The 20402-nt window shown below is 45.6% G+C and overlaps 1 protein-coding gene across 1 annotated transcript in view; it reads right to left on the bottom strand.

The window, feature by feature from the left end:
• Positions 1 to 311: 311 nt before the first annotated feature.
• Positions 312 to 20402, bottom strand: part of kiaa1549lb (KIAA1549-like b) — a gene marked incomplete at both ends in the record, with an annotated part of 79777 nt that continues 59686 nt past the window's right edge. Inside the window, 9 exons of the mRNA XM_083651106.1 lie at positions 312 to 581; positions 2953 to 3104; positions 3208 to 3356; positions 3720 to 3817; positions 6326 to 6697; positions 11620 to 11752; positions 14739 to 14974; positions 16843 to 16961; positions 18832 to 18962. Coding sequence (XP_083507232.1) covers positions 312 to 581; positions 2953 to 3104; positions 3208 to 3356; positions 3720 to 3817; positions 6326 to 6697; positions 11620 to 11752; positions 14739 to 14974; positions 16843 to 16961; positions 18832 to 18962 — 1660 coding nt within the window. The remainder of the gene's footprint in view (positions 582 to 2952; positions 3105 to 3207; positions 3357 to 3719; positions 3818 to 6325; positions 6698 to 11619; positions 11753 to 14738; positions 14975 to 16842; positions 16962 to 18831; positions 18963 to 20402) is intronic.

Here is a 20402-nt window from a genome sequence, read left to right as displayed (position 1 = left end):
TCTTTTCCATGATAATATTTACCATTGAGTGCCCTGTTGACATATCTACAACTGATGCATGTAACGATTGTTTCAGAAAGCCATCACCTTTCAGTACCTATAAGTCAGGAGTTGAAAAACACAAATGTAGGTTGTGAGAAGGAAAGAAAAAAGATCAGTGGGTAAAGACGATCAGTCAGTCTTATAGTACAAATCAAAAAGCAGTTTTGAAGGAGTTCCACCTTTGTGTGTCTCCGATGAAAGACCAACACACAGCCAACCAAATCCTGGCCACTGGGGGGCAGAGTTACACCTGGAACTCAAACACCGAGTTACACCTGGAACTCAAACATATCATTCTGCTTTTTCGCCAGCTTGGCCACCTCCTGACGGATAGCCTGCACGAGTGCAGAGGTGGAAAGGCTGCTCAGGGGCATGCGGTCCATGTTCTTCCCAGCCTGGGGCAGGCTTTGCTGGGATGCTGTGGTAGGGGCAGTGAGTGGCTGCTCCGGGCCCTGGTGGTACTGCAGGGGGAGCCGGGAGGCGCTACCCTGTGGGTAGCGAGGATGAGGAAAAGCCTCCACATACCCCGGCAGGGGCACCTGCAAAACAGGGCAGACAGGGCATTAAAAAAATAGCAACTACATTATCAGTGCCCACGAAAATAATGGCTGCTATTAGATTATTAGAAGGATATGGCTTAGTCTGTCTGAGTGAACATTTTCTCTCTTGCACCACTATTTTAGAAATAATTAATATGGGTTATAAGGGAAATAGCGAATTTGGGGGGGGGGGGATCACTGTAAAGGAACCAAAATAACGGGGAAAGTAATGAGTGTGAGGATCTGTGATTCTGAAATGGACTTTAATTCAAACTAAATGTTTGAACTCCAAAAATTGACTACTTTCGAATGCCGACATACAATGTTCATAACTGTATGATCTATACCACACAACAAGTCAAAAAAAAAAAAAAAAAAAAGTAAATAGGTGTTCATTTAGGAAATGTGCTCAACTACCCCGGTATTTTGCAGTGTCCACTCAACGCCAGCCATAAATTCAGTTCAGCAAATGGTTTCTAAATGACACTGGTTCTGCAAAAAGACACTGCGTGAAGGCATCTGGTTGAAACAGGCAGACAGACAGGGATAAAGAGAACATTCCATACAGACAAGGAGAGTCCAGTGCAGGGAAGGGAGGGGGAGGGGGGGGGGGTGTCACATGGGTAATAACAGATCTGACAGGATGAATGAAACCCATCTTGGGGGGGGGGGGGGGGGGGGGGGGGGTAACAGAGGAAGAGCAGTGCAGCGAGGCCCAATCCTGTTCAAGAGTCGATAGGAGCATGAGCGGTAAAGATTTGTTGGCTCAGTGTCAGAACCATAATGAGACTGACTGCCAACAGCTACAATGTTTTTAATACAGTAATAACATGCCACAGATACATTTCCCTTAGTGCGTGTCACTAAGTATTAGGGCTGTGGCGATTCACTTATCTCCCGATTCGATACTATCACGATTCTTGGGTGCCGATTCGATTTATATTGCGATTCTTAAGTATTGCGATTCTACGATTATTGCGATTCGATATTACGATTTTTTGCGATTTTTGTTTATTTTTTTTCTTTTATTTTTTCAGTTTGTTTGCTTTTTTACACTAGATTAGAACATGGGAAAAGTTGAATCATACACTAGAGACTGTATATTATATATCATGAGTAGGGTTGGGCGATATAGTTAAAAACAGGGGCGGACTGGGATCATAATTCAGGCCGGGCATTAGATACCAAGCAGGCCAGGCCGATATGGGCCGACGCGCGTGAAATTTGGGCCGTTTGAAGCCCAATTTGGGCCGTTTGAAGCCAGATTTGGGCCGTTTGAAGTCCAATTTTACAATGAGATGCACCCACTTTAACCCTGAAGTGTAATTATTACTTCAGACTAACTAATAAAGTAATAAAACCACTAGTAAACCAGTAGGCGGCGCCTGGCCTGCTGTTCAGTGAGTGGTCTGACTGCAAGCACCCAAAAAAAAAAAAAAAAAAAAAAAAAATTTTTTGGCGATTATCGATTCTGGAATAAAAGATCGATTCAAAAAATCGTGACATTAAAAATCGCGATACTTAGGTGAATCGATTTTTCCCCCCACCCCTACTAAGTATGAAAGAAATGTATCTGTGGCATGTCATTACTGTATGACTGTATGATGTATTACCCCCCGATTTTTTTATCCCATTTTTATCCCCCATTAGTGCTCATTTTAATTTAATCATCCTGGTTGCTGCTCCACCCTCTGCCGATCTGGGGAGAGCCGAAACTGGCTCCATGCTTCCTCCGAGACATGGGCAGTAGCCAGCCGCTTCTTTTCACCTGACAGGGGAAGCTTCACCGGTAGGACATACTGTAGCACGTGGGAGGATCACGCTATTCCAACGAGTTCCCCCTCCCTCCGAACAGGCGCCCCGAACGACCAGAGGAGGCACCACTTCAGCGACCAGGATATTGCATGTTTTTGGTGAGGGGTTCCTATATGAAGGAAACCCCCAGGGGGCACTGGGAGAACATGCAAACTCCACACATAAAGGCCCTTTTTGAAGACCCCACCCGGGCGGTGGGCACTCGAGGACATGCGGACGGGCACGCACTCCTTCAGTGCTCACAGCGTCCCAAGTGGGAATCGAACCCAGGACCTTCTAGCTGTGAGGTGACAGCGCTTACCACTGCGCCACTACAGTTATTACTGTATTAAAACATTGTAGCGGTTTGTGTGTGTGTGTGCGCGCGCGTGTGCGGCGCGTGTTCCTATATATAGCCCTATCCGGTGCAGTGCTTAAGCTTACATTCCACCTAATTTTCCAGATGATTCATTGCTCCTCCGAGTTATGGTTTTATAACATTTTCTTCAACTAGCTCCTGTTCCTAGCCCTCGAGCGGGATTGGGTGCTTCCGGGTGAGTGTGGGTCAGTCCCTTACAGTGTCTGCCCACTGTGGCGGCACGTCCTCAGGTTCAGGCGGATAGGACATCCAGGATGGACTCCGGTAGGAGGTGGGCGGTGTGGAGACAAAGTATTCGGAGTAGCCAGACCTGGCGGCTGGGATGGCGTACACAGCTGTTATTGGGTTTCCTGTTTGCAAGAGGGGAGGGATGGAGGTTTGCTGATGAAGGTAAGGCACATTATGGGTTGCTTCTAACAGGTAGGGGTCACATGAGGCTCCTTGTAGGCTCACCTGAGTAGTTGGACACGGGCTGCTCTGCAGTGATGGATGGGAGTGCAGCTCTGGGGGTTGGCCCATAGGGGTTGCTGTCATGCTGAGCCTGCATGTCAGTGACAGATGTCTCACAGCTCCTGCCCTTAGGCCCCAAGTCAGATGACGAACTAAGTTGGACAGAGTATTGCAGAGGCACAAATTCAATGCAATTCTCAGTCTGTGCCACTAGATGGTAGAGAGACTCCACGTGGAAAAGTGCATACTCCTTATTAATATTCTTGGCATCTTTCAATGCACTAGTTCAATATTCAAATTTATACAAGACCTAAAATCACCCTGGCCTGAGAATATTACCTACGAATATCTGGTCCCTGGATGTGAATTCAAATGTGAATAATTTAGGAATATCTGATGCGATTCAGGATGCATCGTTCTAACAGTGTGTGTGTGTGTGTGTGTGTGTGTGTGTGTGTGTGTGTGTGTGTGTGTGTGTGTGTGTGTCTGTAAGTGTGGCTCCTTTAGGCCCTCACCGTCTTAAGGAGGTCCCAGGAGGTGGTCCGGTGCGAGGCGGTAAAGGGGGAGGAGGAGAGCCCATGGCCATGTCAGGGAGCTGGGTGAAGCGAAAGGCCTTCAACAGACAGTGAACATTTGGACGGTTATAGCTACTCTCACGCACAGTTGATAATTCCATTTATTTTCAACCTGGGCATCATGACATTTGACTGTGTTCAGATTTTCATCACTTACTTCACTGTAGTAGAGATACCTCCACTTGGCCTGGAGCGCTCCTCTCCACGACATATTAAGCTCCAACAGTTGAACCCAAAAACCGATCAAAATGTCCTCTCTGCACAGTAAAGCCGCACACACATGATCCGCGGTAAAACAGCTCTGCACCTGCTGTCCCGGGTGCCTCCCAACTATGCGGCGGCGCTACACTTGGCGTCGCGCGCCTCTCGAATTTGCCACCTTGCGATGTGCTCAAAGTTCAAATTGTTTAACCTTTGACCTATTTACCGCTGACCTTTCTCCGCTCTACCTCGCGATGAGAGAGGAGAAGATCGCTTCTCGTGTGGAGGCAGCTTAACACTCACACTATTGTTCTTTAGATAGCTGTGATGGAACAATTATCACCGCCATTCAGTTATAGTAGTAGCCCATTTGATACTTTTTAGGTATTGCTCACACACTTCATTGTTGGAAGAAGTGACCATGACAGAAATGATGAGCTTCCCTTGACGGGAGACGGCAGCTCCCAATCAGATTGGCTTTCTCATTTACCCTCAACAAAGGGCAAGGGCAAGAGCATGGCTGAGTTGGCATCTACCTACCTCAGCCAGTGTTTGCTCATGGCCAGCTCTACACAGCCTTCTCCAGGAGAAAGTGAGCCAGCAGCATGAAAGTTCTTATTGGTGATGAGGAGGGAATAACAGACAACATCGTCTGTAAGGAGCTGCTGTAATCCTGTGCTCATACAAACATTTCCATAATTGCGCCCATGACATATCATCTCCAGAGTCTCAACCCTATAAATTGAGTGCACATATTTATTTGTTTATTGAATGGGTTAGTTGACAATTCGTATTTATACAACATCTGATACGACATGATATGACATGAACATGGCATCAAAATACTTTACGGTTGCCAACTAGCCACAGCCAGTAGTTAAAATAATGTATCTAATACCATACTATAAGCAAGTAGGCAGGGCCCAGCGCTGCTGAGTGAGTGTTATTGTGTTGAAAAGATGTGTTTTACTTGCTTTTTGCTTTCAAATGTTGGAGCTGGCTTTGGCCCTTGCGTTTGTATTGGAGAGCAGCGTTCCTGCCAAAGGGGAGGTACAGGAAGCTCTATTTCGAACACAATGTGTCATGATGACAAAAAACTAGGAAAACAAGCCCCAGGTTGAAAATAAGCAGATTGATCCTTTCAGTACACCTCTAAATATAATCAGATTTATGCTTTAAGTATACCTCTTTAAGCAACATATAATCAGATTGATCCTTAAGTACACCTCTAAATATAATCAGATTCATGCTTTAAGTATACCTCTTTGAGCAACATATAATCAGATTTATCCTTAAGTACACCTCTAAATATAATCAGATTTATGCTTTAAGTACACCTCTTTAAGCAAAATATACTTAGATCTATCCTTAGTACTGTACACCTCTAAATATAATCAGATTTATCCTTTAAGTACACCTCTAAATATAATCAGATGTATCCTTTAAGTACACCTCTTTAAGCAAGATATAATCAGATTTATCCTTAAGTACACCTCTAAATATAATATAATTAAGCAATATACAGTAGCATGAGAGCTAGTGTGTTGTGGCAAATATATCCCGCTGATCAGTTGTTATCCCACTCGGCCTGCGGCCTCGTGGGATAACAACTGATCAGCGGGATATATGCCACAACACACGCTGCTCGAGTGCTATATTGCTTTTATAAAACGGTTTCCAAGTATGATAATATAAATATAATAATAATACTATAAGTCCGACTGGCATGGTATTCTGATAGAGTCAGTTGAAACACTACTGTAAGGCGGGACCTCTAGCAAGAAGATAGACGTGCGGGTGATTTGATTGGATCGTTCTGGAGACTGAAGTTGACATTGGCCAATCCTGGCGCTTGCTGAGAAGCTGAGAGCTTTCTGGAAACCCCGACAGGCAGCTCGAGCGCAGCGCTGCATTCTCAGCGCTTGCTGAGAAGCTGAGTGCTTTCTGCAAAGCCCGACACCAACTAACGTTACGGGGTTAAATGCGGGGTTAAATGCGGGGTTAACAGCCTTTTTTTTGCAAAGAAGACATTAGCCCGCATCTATTCTTGTACAAAACATAATTTTCTGCGAAGTATTAGTAAAGTTATAAGTGAAGATCGATTCACAAGGATCTGACAGCTGTCTCCGCCATTTGTTTTTTTTGAGGTAACCAAAGGCTTTTAGTAAGAGAGTTGCCATGGCAACCAATAACCCATGGCCATGGCCATGGGTTATTGGAGTGGGTTATTGGATTTATACAATGGCTGTGAACCAATCAGATTGCTTGATTTGAGAGAGCCGTTTTATAATCAGGTGTATCCGTTAAGTACACCTCTTTAAGCAAAATAGGATCATCCCACTTACTGGTTTGGGCAGGCTGCACTGATACACATCTGCTCCATAAGACGGCACCCACTGCAGGCCCCCCCGTCCACGGCTCAACGTGCCCGGGGCGCTGGTCACCACGTCTGTGTAGGGCAGGGGAGGCGCGGGGCTGTAGTGGCCGGGGTGGGGGTGGTGGTGGTGCGAGTGGCGTCCAGATGTTGACTGGCCGCCCGACGCCAGGCTGAAGGCCTCCTCCAGCAGCAGGTGCATCTGCTGTCGCACCTCGTCGATGGAGGGCTGTGAGCTCAGAGTGGACGTCTCCGAGTGACCTTTCCACCCCCGGCCGTACATATATCCCTGTGGCCCCATCAGGCGGTCAACATTTGTCTCCTCAATCAACTCAGGCTCAGTCTAAAACAAACACACACACACACACACACACACACACACACACACACGCAACTACTATGAGTACATATAAAACACTAATCTAAACAACTTCAGGAGAGTGCCTTGGATTTTCTCTGTTCTTTTCATCACATGTGGACTCCACAGATGTCCAATAATAACGATCTCCAGTGCACACGTTTAAAGCCATGCGGCATTCCTCTTCTGATCAACCAAGACTTTCTTACTTGCTGATCCTTGTACAGTAGAACAAGTATGCAGTCTGATTGAGAGGTAGACTCAGATGCAATCCTTATGGAATCTATTAAACAAGAATGAAAAGAATGACAGTGGAATCCGCTTAGACTGTAGTGATCACGGTTATAGTGATCAACCGCTTATAGTGATCAAAAAGCTTGGTCCCGAATCATTCCTATACACATGATGTTTAAATAATTTGCTCATAGTGATCAATACTCCGCTTACAGTGATCATTTGGGGCCTTAGTCCCACCTGAGAACAATGGATTTTTTTTTTAACTACAGTAATTTTATTATCTTTTTACTTACAAACTGCCAAAAATGAGCCAACGAGATACAGCAGTGATACTCAGTGCATGTCTGTCTGTATATGGAGAAATCGTGGCAACTCTGTCTGTCGAGAGATGGTGGCCTCTCTGTCTATGTGAAGCCAGCTGTGTTTGAAACTCTCTCGTAACGGGACAAGCCCGTCTTTTTATTGTCACACGAACACCACAACACATGCATGCGGCCACAACACACTCATGCTGACGGTGGCCGGTGAAAAGTGTCCTCTGCATTTAACCCATCCAGGCATGTCCTTTCCTCCGGGGGGCAGGCCAGGAGCAGTGGTCGCTTTCTCGTACAGCGCCCGGGGACCAACTTCGGATGTTGTCGTCACTGGTCGGATGACGATGACGATCTGATCTTTTGCATGTTTTTAGTGGGGGGGTTATATACGGAGGAACCCCGTGGGGGAGCACGGGGAGAACATGCAAACTCCACACAGAGAGAAAGGCCCTTACGACGAGATACCCCACCTGGGCAGTAGGCACTGAAGATATGGGGGGGAACACAACCACAGCGCCCACAGTGTCCCAGGCGAGAATCAAACTCAGGACCTTCTGACTGTGAGGCGACTGCTCTACCACTGAGCCACCGTGCCCCTAACTTACGGAGTCCTAACTTACTGTATGGATTTTTAAAGTCAATAACATTCCTTTACTTTACATGTACTGTATTAATGTAATATATATACAAATGCAAATTAGATGGTAATCTGCATGAGAAATAAAGAAAAAGAAAAAGAAATACGGTTATAATGATCATCTGCTTATAGTGATCAATTTGACCCGTCCCAAGGTGATCACTATAAGAGGAGTGCGCTGTATATGAAACTAATAATTATTAAAGCGCCAGGTATTCTTAATGTTCTCCTTTTTGTGGGCTGGCCTATGCGTATGATGAATCTACACCAGAGCCCACCTGGGAAGTCGTGTCTTGATTTACACCTGGATCCAACAGTAGGAAATTAAACCTCCCCTTGATGACTTAGCGGGATGTCACGGACACACCTCGAGAAGGCTGAGCAATCCTAAGTTCCCTAATGAGTGGGGGAAGGCACTGACTCATCTTCACAGTGGGGGTGTTGACAAGGTGCTGAGTGAGCTAGAAAAGCCCGTCCGCGGTGTGCTGTGGTCCTGAGATACGCCAGCTGGATGAGTCCCGATGCAGCGCTGGTTCTGCACGCTCTCCCAGTAGGCTCGGCAGCAGAGCCAGGGGACCGTTTGTTATAGTGACTAGGCTTTGTTCATCTGCGCTCCCCCCCCTCTCCTGTGGTGATAAACAAGCCAGCGAAATTTACACTCAAGTAATTAAGCGCTGCAGCAAATTGCTGGAGGTCTATATGTGTTACGCTTTCCACAATGTCTCTCCCTCTTCTCTCTTGTATCTATATAAAACCACATCCCTATCTATGTCCGCTCCTCTTAATCTCCTCTCTGTTTTACATCCCATGCTCTTTCTCCCTCTCCCAGCCTCCATGTTTCCAGCCCTTTTTCATTCCGTGATAAATGAACAGGAGCCGAGGCTGCCCTACTTCCTGCGTGAATAGAGGGTAGCCCCGCCGCAAGAGACCTAGCTAGCATAGTGCGCCTCATAAATCAGTCCCCCCTGCAACACGGCGAGGCAGAGACATGGATCTGCAGCGATGTGGCCTACAGCTACAGTAGTCCCGCTGTAATCAATAGGGCCAGCAGGTCTGCAGGGGGCACAGCACAGCTAGCAGAGGCTAGCAGGTTGTATGGCTAAGTGCAGTGCAAGTAGAGGGCTGGGAGATGGGGATCAAACAAATGGAATTTGTAGAGCTTGTGGCAAATCTGCTGAACTGCGTTGCCTTTAATTGACTTTTAAAGGGTTACATAGCTGTTGATGGACCGACCATGAATCCCTCTGCTGCCCCGGTGCCTCCCAAATGTATGGAGATAAAATACACAATTTGCCAGACAGTCTTAGTCAGTGCAATGTTTTTACAGCATCTAGAACAGTCTGTCTGTCTGTAGTATGTCTGTCTGTAGTATAGTATTAAGGGCGGCTTTAGCTCAGGAGGTAGAGCGGGTCGGCCAATGGCGCAAGGGTTGGCGGTTCGATCCCCGCTCCCTCCCAGCTGCTGTCGTTGTGTCCTTGGGCAAGACACTTAACCCTCCTTGCTCCCGATGGTGTGTAGGCACCCTGCGTGGCAGCCTGCTGCCATCGGTGTATGAATGGGTGAATGTAGACTACCGGTACCTACTGATTGTAAAGCGCTTTGGATAAAAGCGCTATATAAATGCAGGCCATTTACCATTTAGTATGTCTGTCTGTAGTATGTCTGTTTGTAGTATGTCTGTCTGTAGTATGTCTGTTTGTAGTATGTCTGTCTGTCTGTAGTATATCTGTTTGTAGTATGTCTGTCTGTCTGTCTGTAGTATGTCTGTCTGTAGTATATCTGTCTGTAGTATGTGTGTCTGTAGTATGTCTGTCTGTAGTATGTCTGTCTGTAGTATATCTGTCTATAGTATGTCTGTCTGTCTGTCTGTAGTATGTCTGTCTGTAGTATGTCTGTCTGTCTGTCTGTAGTATGTCTGTCTGTAGTATGTCTGTCTGTAGTATGTCTGTCTGTAGTATATCTGTTTGTAGTATGTCTGTCTGTAGTATGTCTGTCTGTAGTACAGTATATCTGTCTGTAGTATACAGTATATGTCTGTAGTATGTCTGTCTGTAGTATGTCTGTCTGTAGTATATCTGTCTGTAGTATGTCTGTCTGTAGTATATCTGTTTGTAGTATGTCTGTCTGTAGTATGTCTGTCTGTCTGTAGTATATCTGTCTGTAGTATGTCTGTCTGTAGTATATCTGTTTGTAGTATGTCTGTCTGTAGTATATCTGTCTGTAGTATGTCTGTCTGTAGTACAGTATATCTGTCTGTAGTATACAGTATATGTCTGTAGTATGTCTGTCTGTAGTATGTCTGTCTGTAGTATGTCTGTCTGTAGTACAGTATATCTGTCTGTAGTATATCTGTCTGTAGTATGTCTGTCTGTCCACACGAAAGAAGACCAATCACTGCTCAGCCCAGGCTGCTACACGTGCATGACGTCACGAAACAGCCGGCATCAAACAGCACTGAATCAAAGGAGCCATAATAATATCTGTGTGAATAAGCATACAAAAAAACAAAAACAAACACACACAACACACAACACAATCCTAGAAAAATCGCCTCCGGGGAGAGAGCTGATCTCCCGGCCACCACGGCTCCACTGGAATTGCGAACAATGACCCGACCGACACACATAAACAATGAGCCAGCGCCTCCTCTGGTCGGTCGGGGGCGCTTGTTTGGAGCGGAAGGGAACTGGTGAGAATAGCGTGATCCTCCCACGCGTTACAGTACATCCTGCCGGTTGAAGCCCCCCGCTGTCGGGTGAAAAGAAGCGGCTGGCAACTTGCGCATGTGTCGGAGGAAGCATGGTGCTAGTCTATGGCTCTCCCCAGATCAACGTTGTTTCTGTTGTTTTGTTTGACAGTAGATCTGTAGTAAGTCTGTTAGATTCCCACGGGAGCTCACATACTAGTATTCTCCCTGCATGACAGCAACCGTATTGTAATGGAATAAAAGCATGCAGACATAAAAGCAGCCCTTCCTGAAATGAATTATATATCAAATGGCATAACCCTATAAATCTGAACTCTTAATTATGCATGAACCACTTGTCTCGATCTCTTCGGTCTGCTGTGGCCACACTGGAAACCACACCTGAGCAGAATACGTTTGATTTCCTGCTCACACATGGCTGCACAGTGTCCCACCTAGGTCAGCAGTTCCTGGATTCAGCTCTGACAAGAACTGATTGAAAATCCACGTTTACCTTCCACATGCTGCTTGCCTGTAAATATCAAAATGTGACAGTTTTATGTCTAGAAGCTTCAACATGATCACCTGAGAATCCCATCGACAGTATATGAAAAAGCTTAGGTATGCAAACAATTTGGATGAACTGTGGGCTAACAATGAATAAAGTCAAATAAAGAATAAAGTTACCTACCATTATATTTAGATTTGAGTAATGAGATATGTTCTGCTTCATAATCATAAGTGAGGAATACTATTGCTAGTACCTAGTTCTCATAATAGTGACAGCATTGTATATCCATTTTACGACAGTAATCATTTCTTGAATCTCATCATGTAATATCTCTAACATAAAAGATCCATTCTACAAAAAAGTCATTCTGTTACCTACCAAGAATGTAACAACACGTTTGTCACAGTAGGTATTACTTTTCTTCGCATGGGGAACTTTAAATTTGGGAATGAAACTCATCATATCATCCTGTCCCCCCATGCTGTTGGAGTGGTGATAAGAGGGTGATGAAATGCGACTCACGTCATAGCCACTGTTGCGGATGCCTCTCCTCGGCCTCTCCCTCATCACCAGCAGGTCCATCTCCGTGCCCCCGGGGCTGGGACTGCTCAGGCTCTGTCGGCTGCGGTAGGCTGTCTGCCCCACCTGCGAGTGTCTGCCAATTAGATTCAAGAGTGACATTAGCACATGCAGTCAGTGTCACACCTGGGGCAGTTATTAATTGAAATCCTTTCAACTGCTTTGAGCCTTGGCTGTCGTGTGCCTGCTTGTGAAAGGGGAGGAGGAGGATCTCACCAAAAGAATCCCATCGGGTTCCATTGTGCCAGACACGATGAACAAGCTGGGGAAAAGTAATTCATTCCCTTTCCAAAATGGACATAAGGAAGTTCAGATACAGACCAAATTGTAGATGAGTTAGGACATCTCATGTCATGAGTGAAGAGGGTCGACTCAAAAAGTACGTCTAGGACTAGAAATTGAGCGCGCTCCTTTCTAGCGCCCCTCGCTGGCTCGCCCGCTGAACTGGCAGCATTTCTTACCGTGCCTCGTTGGTTTTGCCCTCGAGGATGACGCAGCTCGGCCACTACGCATGCTCGCCTGCAGACGCAGCTCGGCCTCGCCCGCTCAACAGGCATGTGCGCCGTTGAGCAAACTGCCGCCCCAATTATATTAGTAAGATATCGTCCTCCTCACCGTTATCCTTTTCTTCAACTTGGCTAACGAGCAAACGTAATCATGACAGTCTAACTGCTTCTCTCTCTCGAGAGCTAGAACGCTACTCTGTCAGCCAGAAACACTTTGACATAATCTTCCTAAAATGCTTTGCCAAGTGCTGCCAGACATGAGGATGCTCTTGAGAGGGAACACAGTGTCGCACAGCAACATGTAATATTGATAAAGCATCTAGCTAGCACAACAAAAGAACAATGTATATTCAATTACAGACAACAGGATGCCTATCAGTGAACATGCTTCCGCAGCATTATCACCTCAGTGGGTGGTGCGTGTTGTCGATGGAGCCGATCAGACGTCGTGCACAAATATGAATATTTAAACAGTCGGTAACATCCCTATCTCGCTCACCAGAGGGTGAAATATGGGAATAACGAGTCCAACCAAGCTGTCACTAAGGCAACACACACGCCAGAATTCAAATGTTGCTTTCCCCTCTGAGGACAGCTAGTGTGAGACTGTGAGTAAATGTTCATGTGCTGTGGAAGAGATTGTTGGCACCCTGAATCTCTAATAAGCAGACTCCATCCATGTTTATCTGCATCTGTGTGGAGCACAAGCTGGACAGAAGAAGCAGCATAGTGGACGGTCCAGCTTGCAGCCAAATACAGCCAATCCTCTTATCTCCCTTATGGAAGCTCAGGATCAGGATCAAAATAATCAGACAGGCCTGATGGCTCCCTCTTCTGGGTACTAAGACAATTTGACTGATCTATTTGCAAATTAGGCAGAGGCCAGCAGGGGCGGGGGGGTAACATAATCAGAAGCATGTGGTATAGAGAGCCCCAGGAATGAGTACGGAAAACATCGATGCTAACACTTCCGGGTTTTTCACTGTTTTCGCCTATGGGATTTTTGAATGGGTTTTTGGCGCGATGCTTCTAATAAGGTCTGTGGTTAACGCAAGCTTAATCAAACGAAAGTGGTCCTCATGTGTGAAGATTATCCCGCTGAACACTGGTTCGCGTTTGATTAAGCTTGCGTTGCCCAGAGACCTTATTTGAAGCATCGCGCCAAAAACCCATTCAAAAACCCCATAGGCGAAAACAGTGAAGAACCCGGAAGTGTTAGCATCGATTTTTTTTCCGGACTCATTCCTGGGGCTGCCATATCACCTGCAGCATTCTGGGAGATGTAGGCTAAATGCTCTTCACTTTCGTGAGAAGTGAACAAAGTATATTATCCATGTGTGGCAAACTCATACCAAGCTGCAATAAGCACGTTTTCTGATCACTACAGGATGACAGAAACCACAACAGGTTTGTAAAACAGCAAAGCCACTGCACTACAGAAGCCTACTGAGGACAAACGTTGTAAATCGCTTTGACAGATATTTCTCCCGCCTACATGTGAAACACGCGTAACTGTGCAGGAATGGGAGGGGGTGAGGGCCTGCTTTGAAACAGCAAGAGAGGTGACAAGCTAGTAAAAGACTGATTCTGAATGGACTGGGACAGACTGTTCCTGCTATCATTGAAGCTGTCACTATCTATATACCGTACACCTACTCTTGTATTTTGTGATCCATTCACATTGCTGCTAGCTACCCTGTATTTGGCCGTTCTGGCCACCTTGTAGTTGTATTGTTTTCATTTTTTTCATTAATGTGTGTGTGTGTCTGTTGTTCTTGTCCTGTTTTCCTTTTTTTGATCTACTGTCTGTCCGTTATATTCATTATTGTACTTTGATCTTGTGATGTATTTTGACACTCCTCTGTGTACAGTATGTAGTGTCTGTAATTATGTTGGGAGCCCCTCGAAAAATGAGATGATACATCTCAAGGTGTTAATCCCATTTTTTTTATGAAATAAAAAGAGCAACACAGCTGACCTGCATGTGTGGATATTGGCTTATATCAAATTACGTCTCAATGGAATCTCCACACATAGCACACATTCACTCCAGGATTGGTTTTAAGGTCTGATATGGTTTACACGTTGACTTGCTTTCCTGTTTACTCCCTGGCTGGTTCCAATAGAGAGGCAAAGTGAATGTCACTTCCTGCTTCAGCACTGTACCAGAGATTTTCTTCCGCAATTTATTTTCCCATAATATACATTTTGTAAAATGCTTGTAAAAAATAGTTTTACTTGTTCAAACCAAACGGTTCAGATATATTTAGAATGGGGAGAGACCATAGAACATTTCACTTGGACAAACAAAAAAAGAAAAGAAAAAACATTGCCCCCCTTTAAACCCACATTTTGTTCCAAGTGAAATGTTATGCCATCTCCCCTGTTTCTAAATATATCTGAACCGTTTGGTTTGAACAAGTACAACTATTTTTATAAGCATTTTTTTTAAATGTCTATGGGAAAATAAATGGCGGATGAAAATCTCTGGTACAGTGCTGAAGCAGGAAGTGACGTTCACTTTGCCTCTCGATTGTGTTCCCCCTCTCCCCTCACCTCCTGCGAGACTTGACGTACGTGGAGCCGCGGTGGTCGTCGGGCTCCAGCGCTCGGCCGTGCTCCCCGGCTGCCCTCTCATGGCTGTGGCCGTGCCGCTGCCTCTGTGCCAGCGCCCTGCTGCTGCTGCTTCCATCGGTGGAGGGGAAGTCATAATAGCCCTTCCTCTTCGCCTTCAGCCTCAGCTTGTTCCTGTAGTGCTCGATGTCGGACTTCTGCTTCAGAGCCATGCTCACCTGCAGAGCGGAGGGAGGGCGGGAAGCAAAGAAACCTATCAAGATTATATATATAAACAAAACAAAACAAAAGTTCGGAAACGTTATTTTCGGTCGATTATTTCTCCCCTTTAATAATACCAATTGGTATTGAATTTTATATTGTTGGAAAGCCTGATTAGTCAGTCACCTTTACAACGAGGTACAACTTGTAAGGACCGTGCATTCGTGGAATGAGCAACACAGCTAACCGTGTGGGTAGCACCCCAAAAGAATGCGCCAAAATCCCCTGCAATATTCTTCTGTTGGTATTCACTCTTGTTTTGAGCTTCAATAATAATAATAATGCATTTATTTTATATAGCGCTTTTCAAGACTCAAAGACGCTTAACAGTAAAACAAGAAACAAGCAACAGGCAACAGACACAGGCAACAGATACAGGCAACAGGCAACAGATACAGGCAACAGGCAACAGATACAGGGGACAGGTACAGATAACAGTGGCGGTTCAGGGCAAGGTTGTATAGAGAAGCAGAGGAGAGGAAGAGAACAGGAGGGAGGGGCAGGTGGGGGGGGCAGAGGGTGATGGTTGGAGGAGGTGGTCAGGGGTAGGGGAGGTTGTAAGCTTGGGAGAACAGATAGGTTTTAAGTCGGGATTTGAAAGTGGGGAGTGAGGGAGAGTCTTGGACGGTCTGGGGAGGGAGTTCCAAAGTCGGGGTGCGGCACGGGAGAAAGCACGGTCACCAAAGGTTTTGAGTCTGGATGGGGGGACGGTGAGGGTGGCAGTAGAAGAGAGCTTCAAGTGCTGGCAGGTGTGTGATTGGCACCTAATTGACAGCACCAAGGTGCCAAGCTGTTGTGGTTGCATAATGGATCTTCCACACGCTACTGAGGTCCCTGACAAAAATGAATAAAGTGTAAAAATGGTAAATATGTGTTGTTTTTTCCTTATTACTGTGGGAGAGTGCAATCATCCAATCCACCAAGCAACTCAAAACAAGAGTGAATACCAACAGAAGAATATTGCAGGCGATTTTGGCAAATTGTTTTGGGGCGCGAATGCAATTCCACGAATGCACAATCCTTACAAGTTGTATTATTAAATATTAAATTATTAAATTAAATATTATTAAAGGGGAGAAATAATCGTCCGAAATAACGTTTCCAAACTTTTTTTGAGGAGTTTATATATTTAAAAAAAACAGGCACAGTCAATAGGTGGTATGCTTCTGCCTGAAAATGTCTTTGTCTGTAGAGTGAATGAGAGATCAGGGAAGGTTCTCGGGAGTAAAAAGCTCTCCAGAGAAACTGAAACAACCACAGTCAAGGAGATTGTTTTCTTTTCATGGTTATTTCACTGCTTCACAAATCATTCTGATGTGTAAAAGTCTAGCCTTAGATAAGAACACATCAAGGTAGCAAGGTTGAAAAATCGCAATCTTTGCTCCAATACTGCAAGTACGTTTGCTGTTGGTTACACTGTGGAGGAAACGTGACTTGGATGTTCGTCATCCACAAATTCTTAGAACTGAAGAAAGCACACAATAATATGTATGAAGCAATATTTTAAAGTTGCCAAAAAGCCAAAAATGTGCCCGTGGTAAAATACCTTCTTTCAAGCTTTAAACAGCGTTCCAGGCCTCTAATCTTACTTTAACGCTTCAACGTGAATGCACTTTGCACCACATAGTTAATCATCAGAGCTTTGGGGGTTCAAACCCCGAGCAGAGGAACAATCAAATTTGATGGATTTCTATGTTCTCGTCCTTGATGGGTTCATGGAAGGAGCACGCCCCTCTCAAAGCACGCTTCTATGCATATTTAATTTGTTCGTAAAATACATGTTTGCGTGCGTTCCTTCGTGTGTGCGTGTGTGTGTGTGCATCACCTCTCCATTGAGGATAGCTGAGTCCTGGTCAGAGGAGACGGGGCGTGAGTAGGTGGGTTGAGCCGCCATAGGCTTTATGGAAATGAGCTGCAGGGAGCCAGAGGAGGTGTCATATGGATCTGAAGAACAAAGAGGGAGTTCACTCATAAAGGGACTACATACAGATACGTCCTCGACCCATCAGTATGACCGTGTCAGTCAGAGGGGAACACACTGTCTCTTTCTCTCTTCTTCTGTCGGTCTGTCTGTCTGTCTGTCTGTCTGTCTGTGTCTCTCTCCGGCTGACATTAAGCATCTGTCTTATATTATATATGCAATTCCAATTATGTCATACATGCATGTATGACAGGCGATTGACTATGACATTCCGTCAAACATCAGTCCTGTATGTCAGCGAGTTAAGTGGACAGAGACAAATGGATCACAGAGACAGCTTTCGCTTCCAAGGTTGTGGCAATGCATCTCTGTGATAGATTAAAGACACTGACTTTGCGCTTTCATTGCTTATCCTGCATCAGACAAACTGGATTAAATTCTAAGTTTCCCTCTTAACTCTGCCGATGAATTATTCAAATCCACCCATTAGGAAAGCTATACTCTACCGAGCTCAATCCAATTTAAAGGCAGAGTATTTGAATTTGATTAATTTGACTTACAAGCACAACTGTGCTTCAGTGCAAACATCTGGCTGCTGAACAAATATCACTTACTTTCAAACGCAATAAAATGTGCAGCTTAACATTTCTCTATATCTTACATGTACATGTATGTAGGTTATGAGCATCTTTTGGCAATCAATGTGTGTGTGTGTGTGTGTGTGTGTGTGTGTGTGTGTGTGTGTGTGTGTGTGTGTGTGTGTGTGTGTGTGTGTTTGCACTTCTGCCTGTAGGTCAGCATTCACCGCTGTGCCATAATTGTATCATGTCAGTAGGGTGACTGTGTCATGCATATTCATCAGGTCCATCTTTGCTAACTGGCTGTAAAAAAGCTGCAGTGGCAGCGCGTTTCTCTGAGGGGACCCGGGTCTGAGAAGCAAAGGAAGACTGGAAAAGTGTCTTGTCTGGGGCCTACCTGAGCTTGTCTGTGGCCTACCTGAGCTTGTCTGGGGCCTACCTGAGCTTGTCTGGGGCTTACCTGAGCTTGTCTGGGGCCTACCTGAGCTTGTTTGGGGCCTACCTGAGCTTGTCTGGGGCCTACCTGAGCTTGTCTGGGGCCTACCTGAGCTTGTCTGGGGCCTACCTGAGCTTGTCTGGGGCCTACCCGAGCTTGTCTGGGGCCTACCTGAGCTTGTTTGGGGCCTACCTGAGCTTGTCTGTGGCCTACCTGAGCTTGTCTGTGGCCTACCTGAGCTTGTCTGTGGCTTACGTGAGCTTGTCTGGGCCCTACTTGAGCTTATCTGTGGCCTACCTGAGCTTGTCTGTGGCCTACCTGAGCTTGTCTGTGGCCTACCTGAGCTTGTCTGTGGCCTACCTAAGCTTGTCTGGGCCTACCTGAGCTTGCCTGTGGCCTACCTGAGCTTGTCTGTGGCCTACCTGAGCTTGTCTGTGGTCTACCTGAGCTTGTCTGTGGTCTACCTGAGCTTGTCTGGGGCCTACCTGAGCTTGCCTGTGGCCTACCTGAGCTTGTCTGTGGCCTACCTGAGCTTGTCTGGGGCCTACCTGAGCTTGCCTGTGGCCTACCTGAGCTTGCCTGTGGCTGTGGCCTACCTGAGCTTGTCTGGGGCCTACCTGAGCTTGTCTGTGGCCTACCTGAGCTTGTCTGTGGCCTACCTGAACTTGCCTGTGGCCTACCTGAGCTTGCCTGTGGCCTACCTGAGCTTGCCTGTGGCCTACCTGAGCTTGCCTGTGGCCTACCTGAGCTTGTCTGTGGCCTACCTGAGCTTGCCTGTGGCCTACCTGAGCTTGCCTGTGGCCTACCTGAGCTTGTCTGCAAATGTCAAAAGGGACTGTGGAATAAAGATGTGTATTTGCATCAGTGTGTGACTCTCACCGTCCCTCTTGCGCGTCTCCTCCTTTGTCAGTTTCTGCTGTGCTGTGACTTTCTGCACTGTCAAGCCCCTGTTGGAATTCGGCTTCTCTGATTGGTTGCTGATGACGGAACCGTCCTCGCTCGGCAACCTGCTGTAAGTAACCATAGCAACAGGAGAGGCGGTGAGCGCTCAGGAAGCTGGGCTCACAGCCAGGTTATGTCATCCCTCCCTTTAACAACCTCACCTCCCTCCCCCCCTCCCCCCCTCCCTCCCTCCCTCTCTCAAGCCTGGGTCCAGTTTCACCCTCAAACATAAGAATATATTATTGTATTTGTAGTTCTTGGTATTGTATTTACTCTATTGTATAATGAACAAGTGTTTTTCCATTAATTGTTACACCACCATTACACAGTGCCTTTGTTCAAAAGGATAGGTACAGTAGCCTACCTACCCAACTAAGAGACTATTCTTTCTCTTCGGGGTTCCGTAATTGCTACAGTGGAATTATAGCAATGTTAGAACAACCCACTGATTACACCAATGTTAAAGTAGCACAGCAACACCACACATACAAAACAAAAACATATGGTCAGCAGGTAGTCAAGTCTAAAATTTGATGATAATAAGAGGAACATGTTATTATTTCCTTGCCACGCTGTGTGTGTAGGGTGTGTGTGTGCATTTACAGTATGTGCACTGCACTTGCGCATTTGTGAGCTTGTGCCTGTGTGTTATTATGTTGATGTACACATGTATGTATGCGCATGTATGTTTCAAAATCAATTAGGGCTGCAACTAACAATTATTTTCATAATCGATTATAATCTGTTGATTATTTTCTCGATTAATCGATTAGTTGTTTGGTCTATAAAATGTCAGAAAATGGTAGCAAATGACGATCAGTGTTTCCCAAAGCCCAAGATGACGCCCTCAAATGTCTTGTTTTGTCCACAACTCAAAGATAATGGCTGGGTTTCCCAAAAGCTTCTTTGCGCTAAGAAGCTAATTCAACCCTTCTTAAGGCCCCCTTAAGAAGCAAACGCGTTTCCCAATTGCTTCTTTATGAAGGCATGCGTTTCCCAAAAGCTTCTTAGCGCTAAGAAGCTTCTTTGACCCTTCTTAAGGCTCCCGTAAGAAGCCAACGAAGCCAACGCGTTTCCCGATTGCTTCTTAGCCTAAAATTATCTTCCAATTATCCTCCGTTAAGAAGGCTGCGTTTCCCAAAAGCTTCTTAGCGCTAAGATGATCTTTCGTTAAGAAGGTTTTGTAAGAAGGGTCTGGAGCCTTCTTAACACCTTCTTAATGACAAAACACTGGCAGATCCAGCCGCGTCAGGCAAAAGGAGATACTTGTGTCCACTGTTCCTCTTGTGTTTTTCCCTTTTTCCTTTCTTTCATGTACCCTTTAGTGTTTAAAATTAGGGAACACTTGAAAATCTCCCCTGTATGTATGGTTACTTGTGTTTTAAATGTTTTACCGTAGGCTATATTCCTCTAATCAGAATGGATTACTTTTATAATGTTGTGGATTTATATAGCACCTTTCACAGAACCCAAGGTCGCTTAAATTCTGTAGTGTTTCTCTGTTTTGT

The sequence above is a fragment of the Poromitra crassiceps genome, assembly GCF_964638095.1.
Source record: "Poromitra crassiceps genome assembly, chromosome: 14".
Classification (NCBI taxonomy): domain Eukaryota; kingdom Metazoa; phylum Chordata; class Actinopteri; order Beryciformes; family Melamphaidae; genus Poromitra; species Poromitra crassiceps.
Note: the sequence above shows the minus strand (reverse complement) of the source record. Positions and strands in the feature narration are given on the sequence as shown.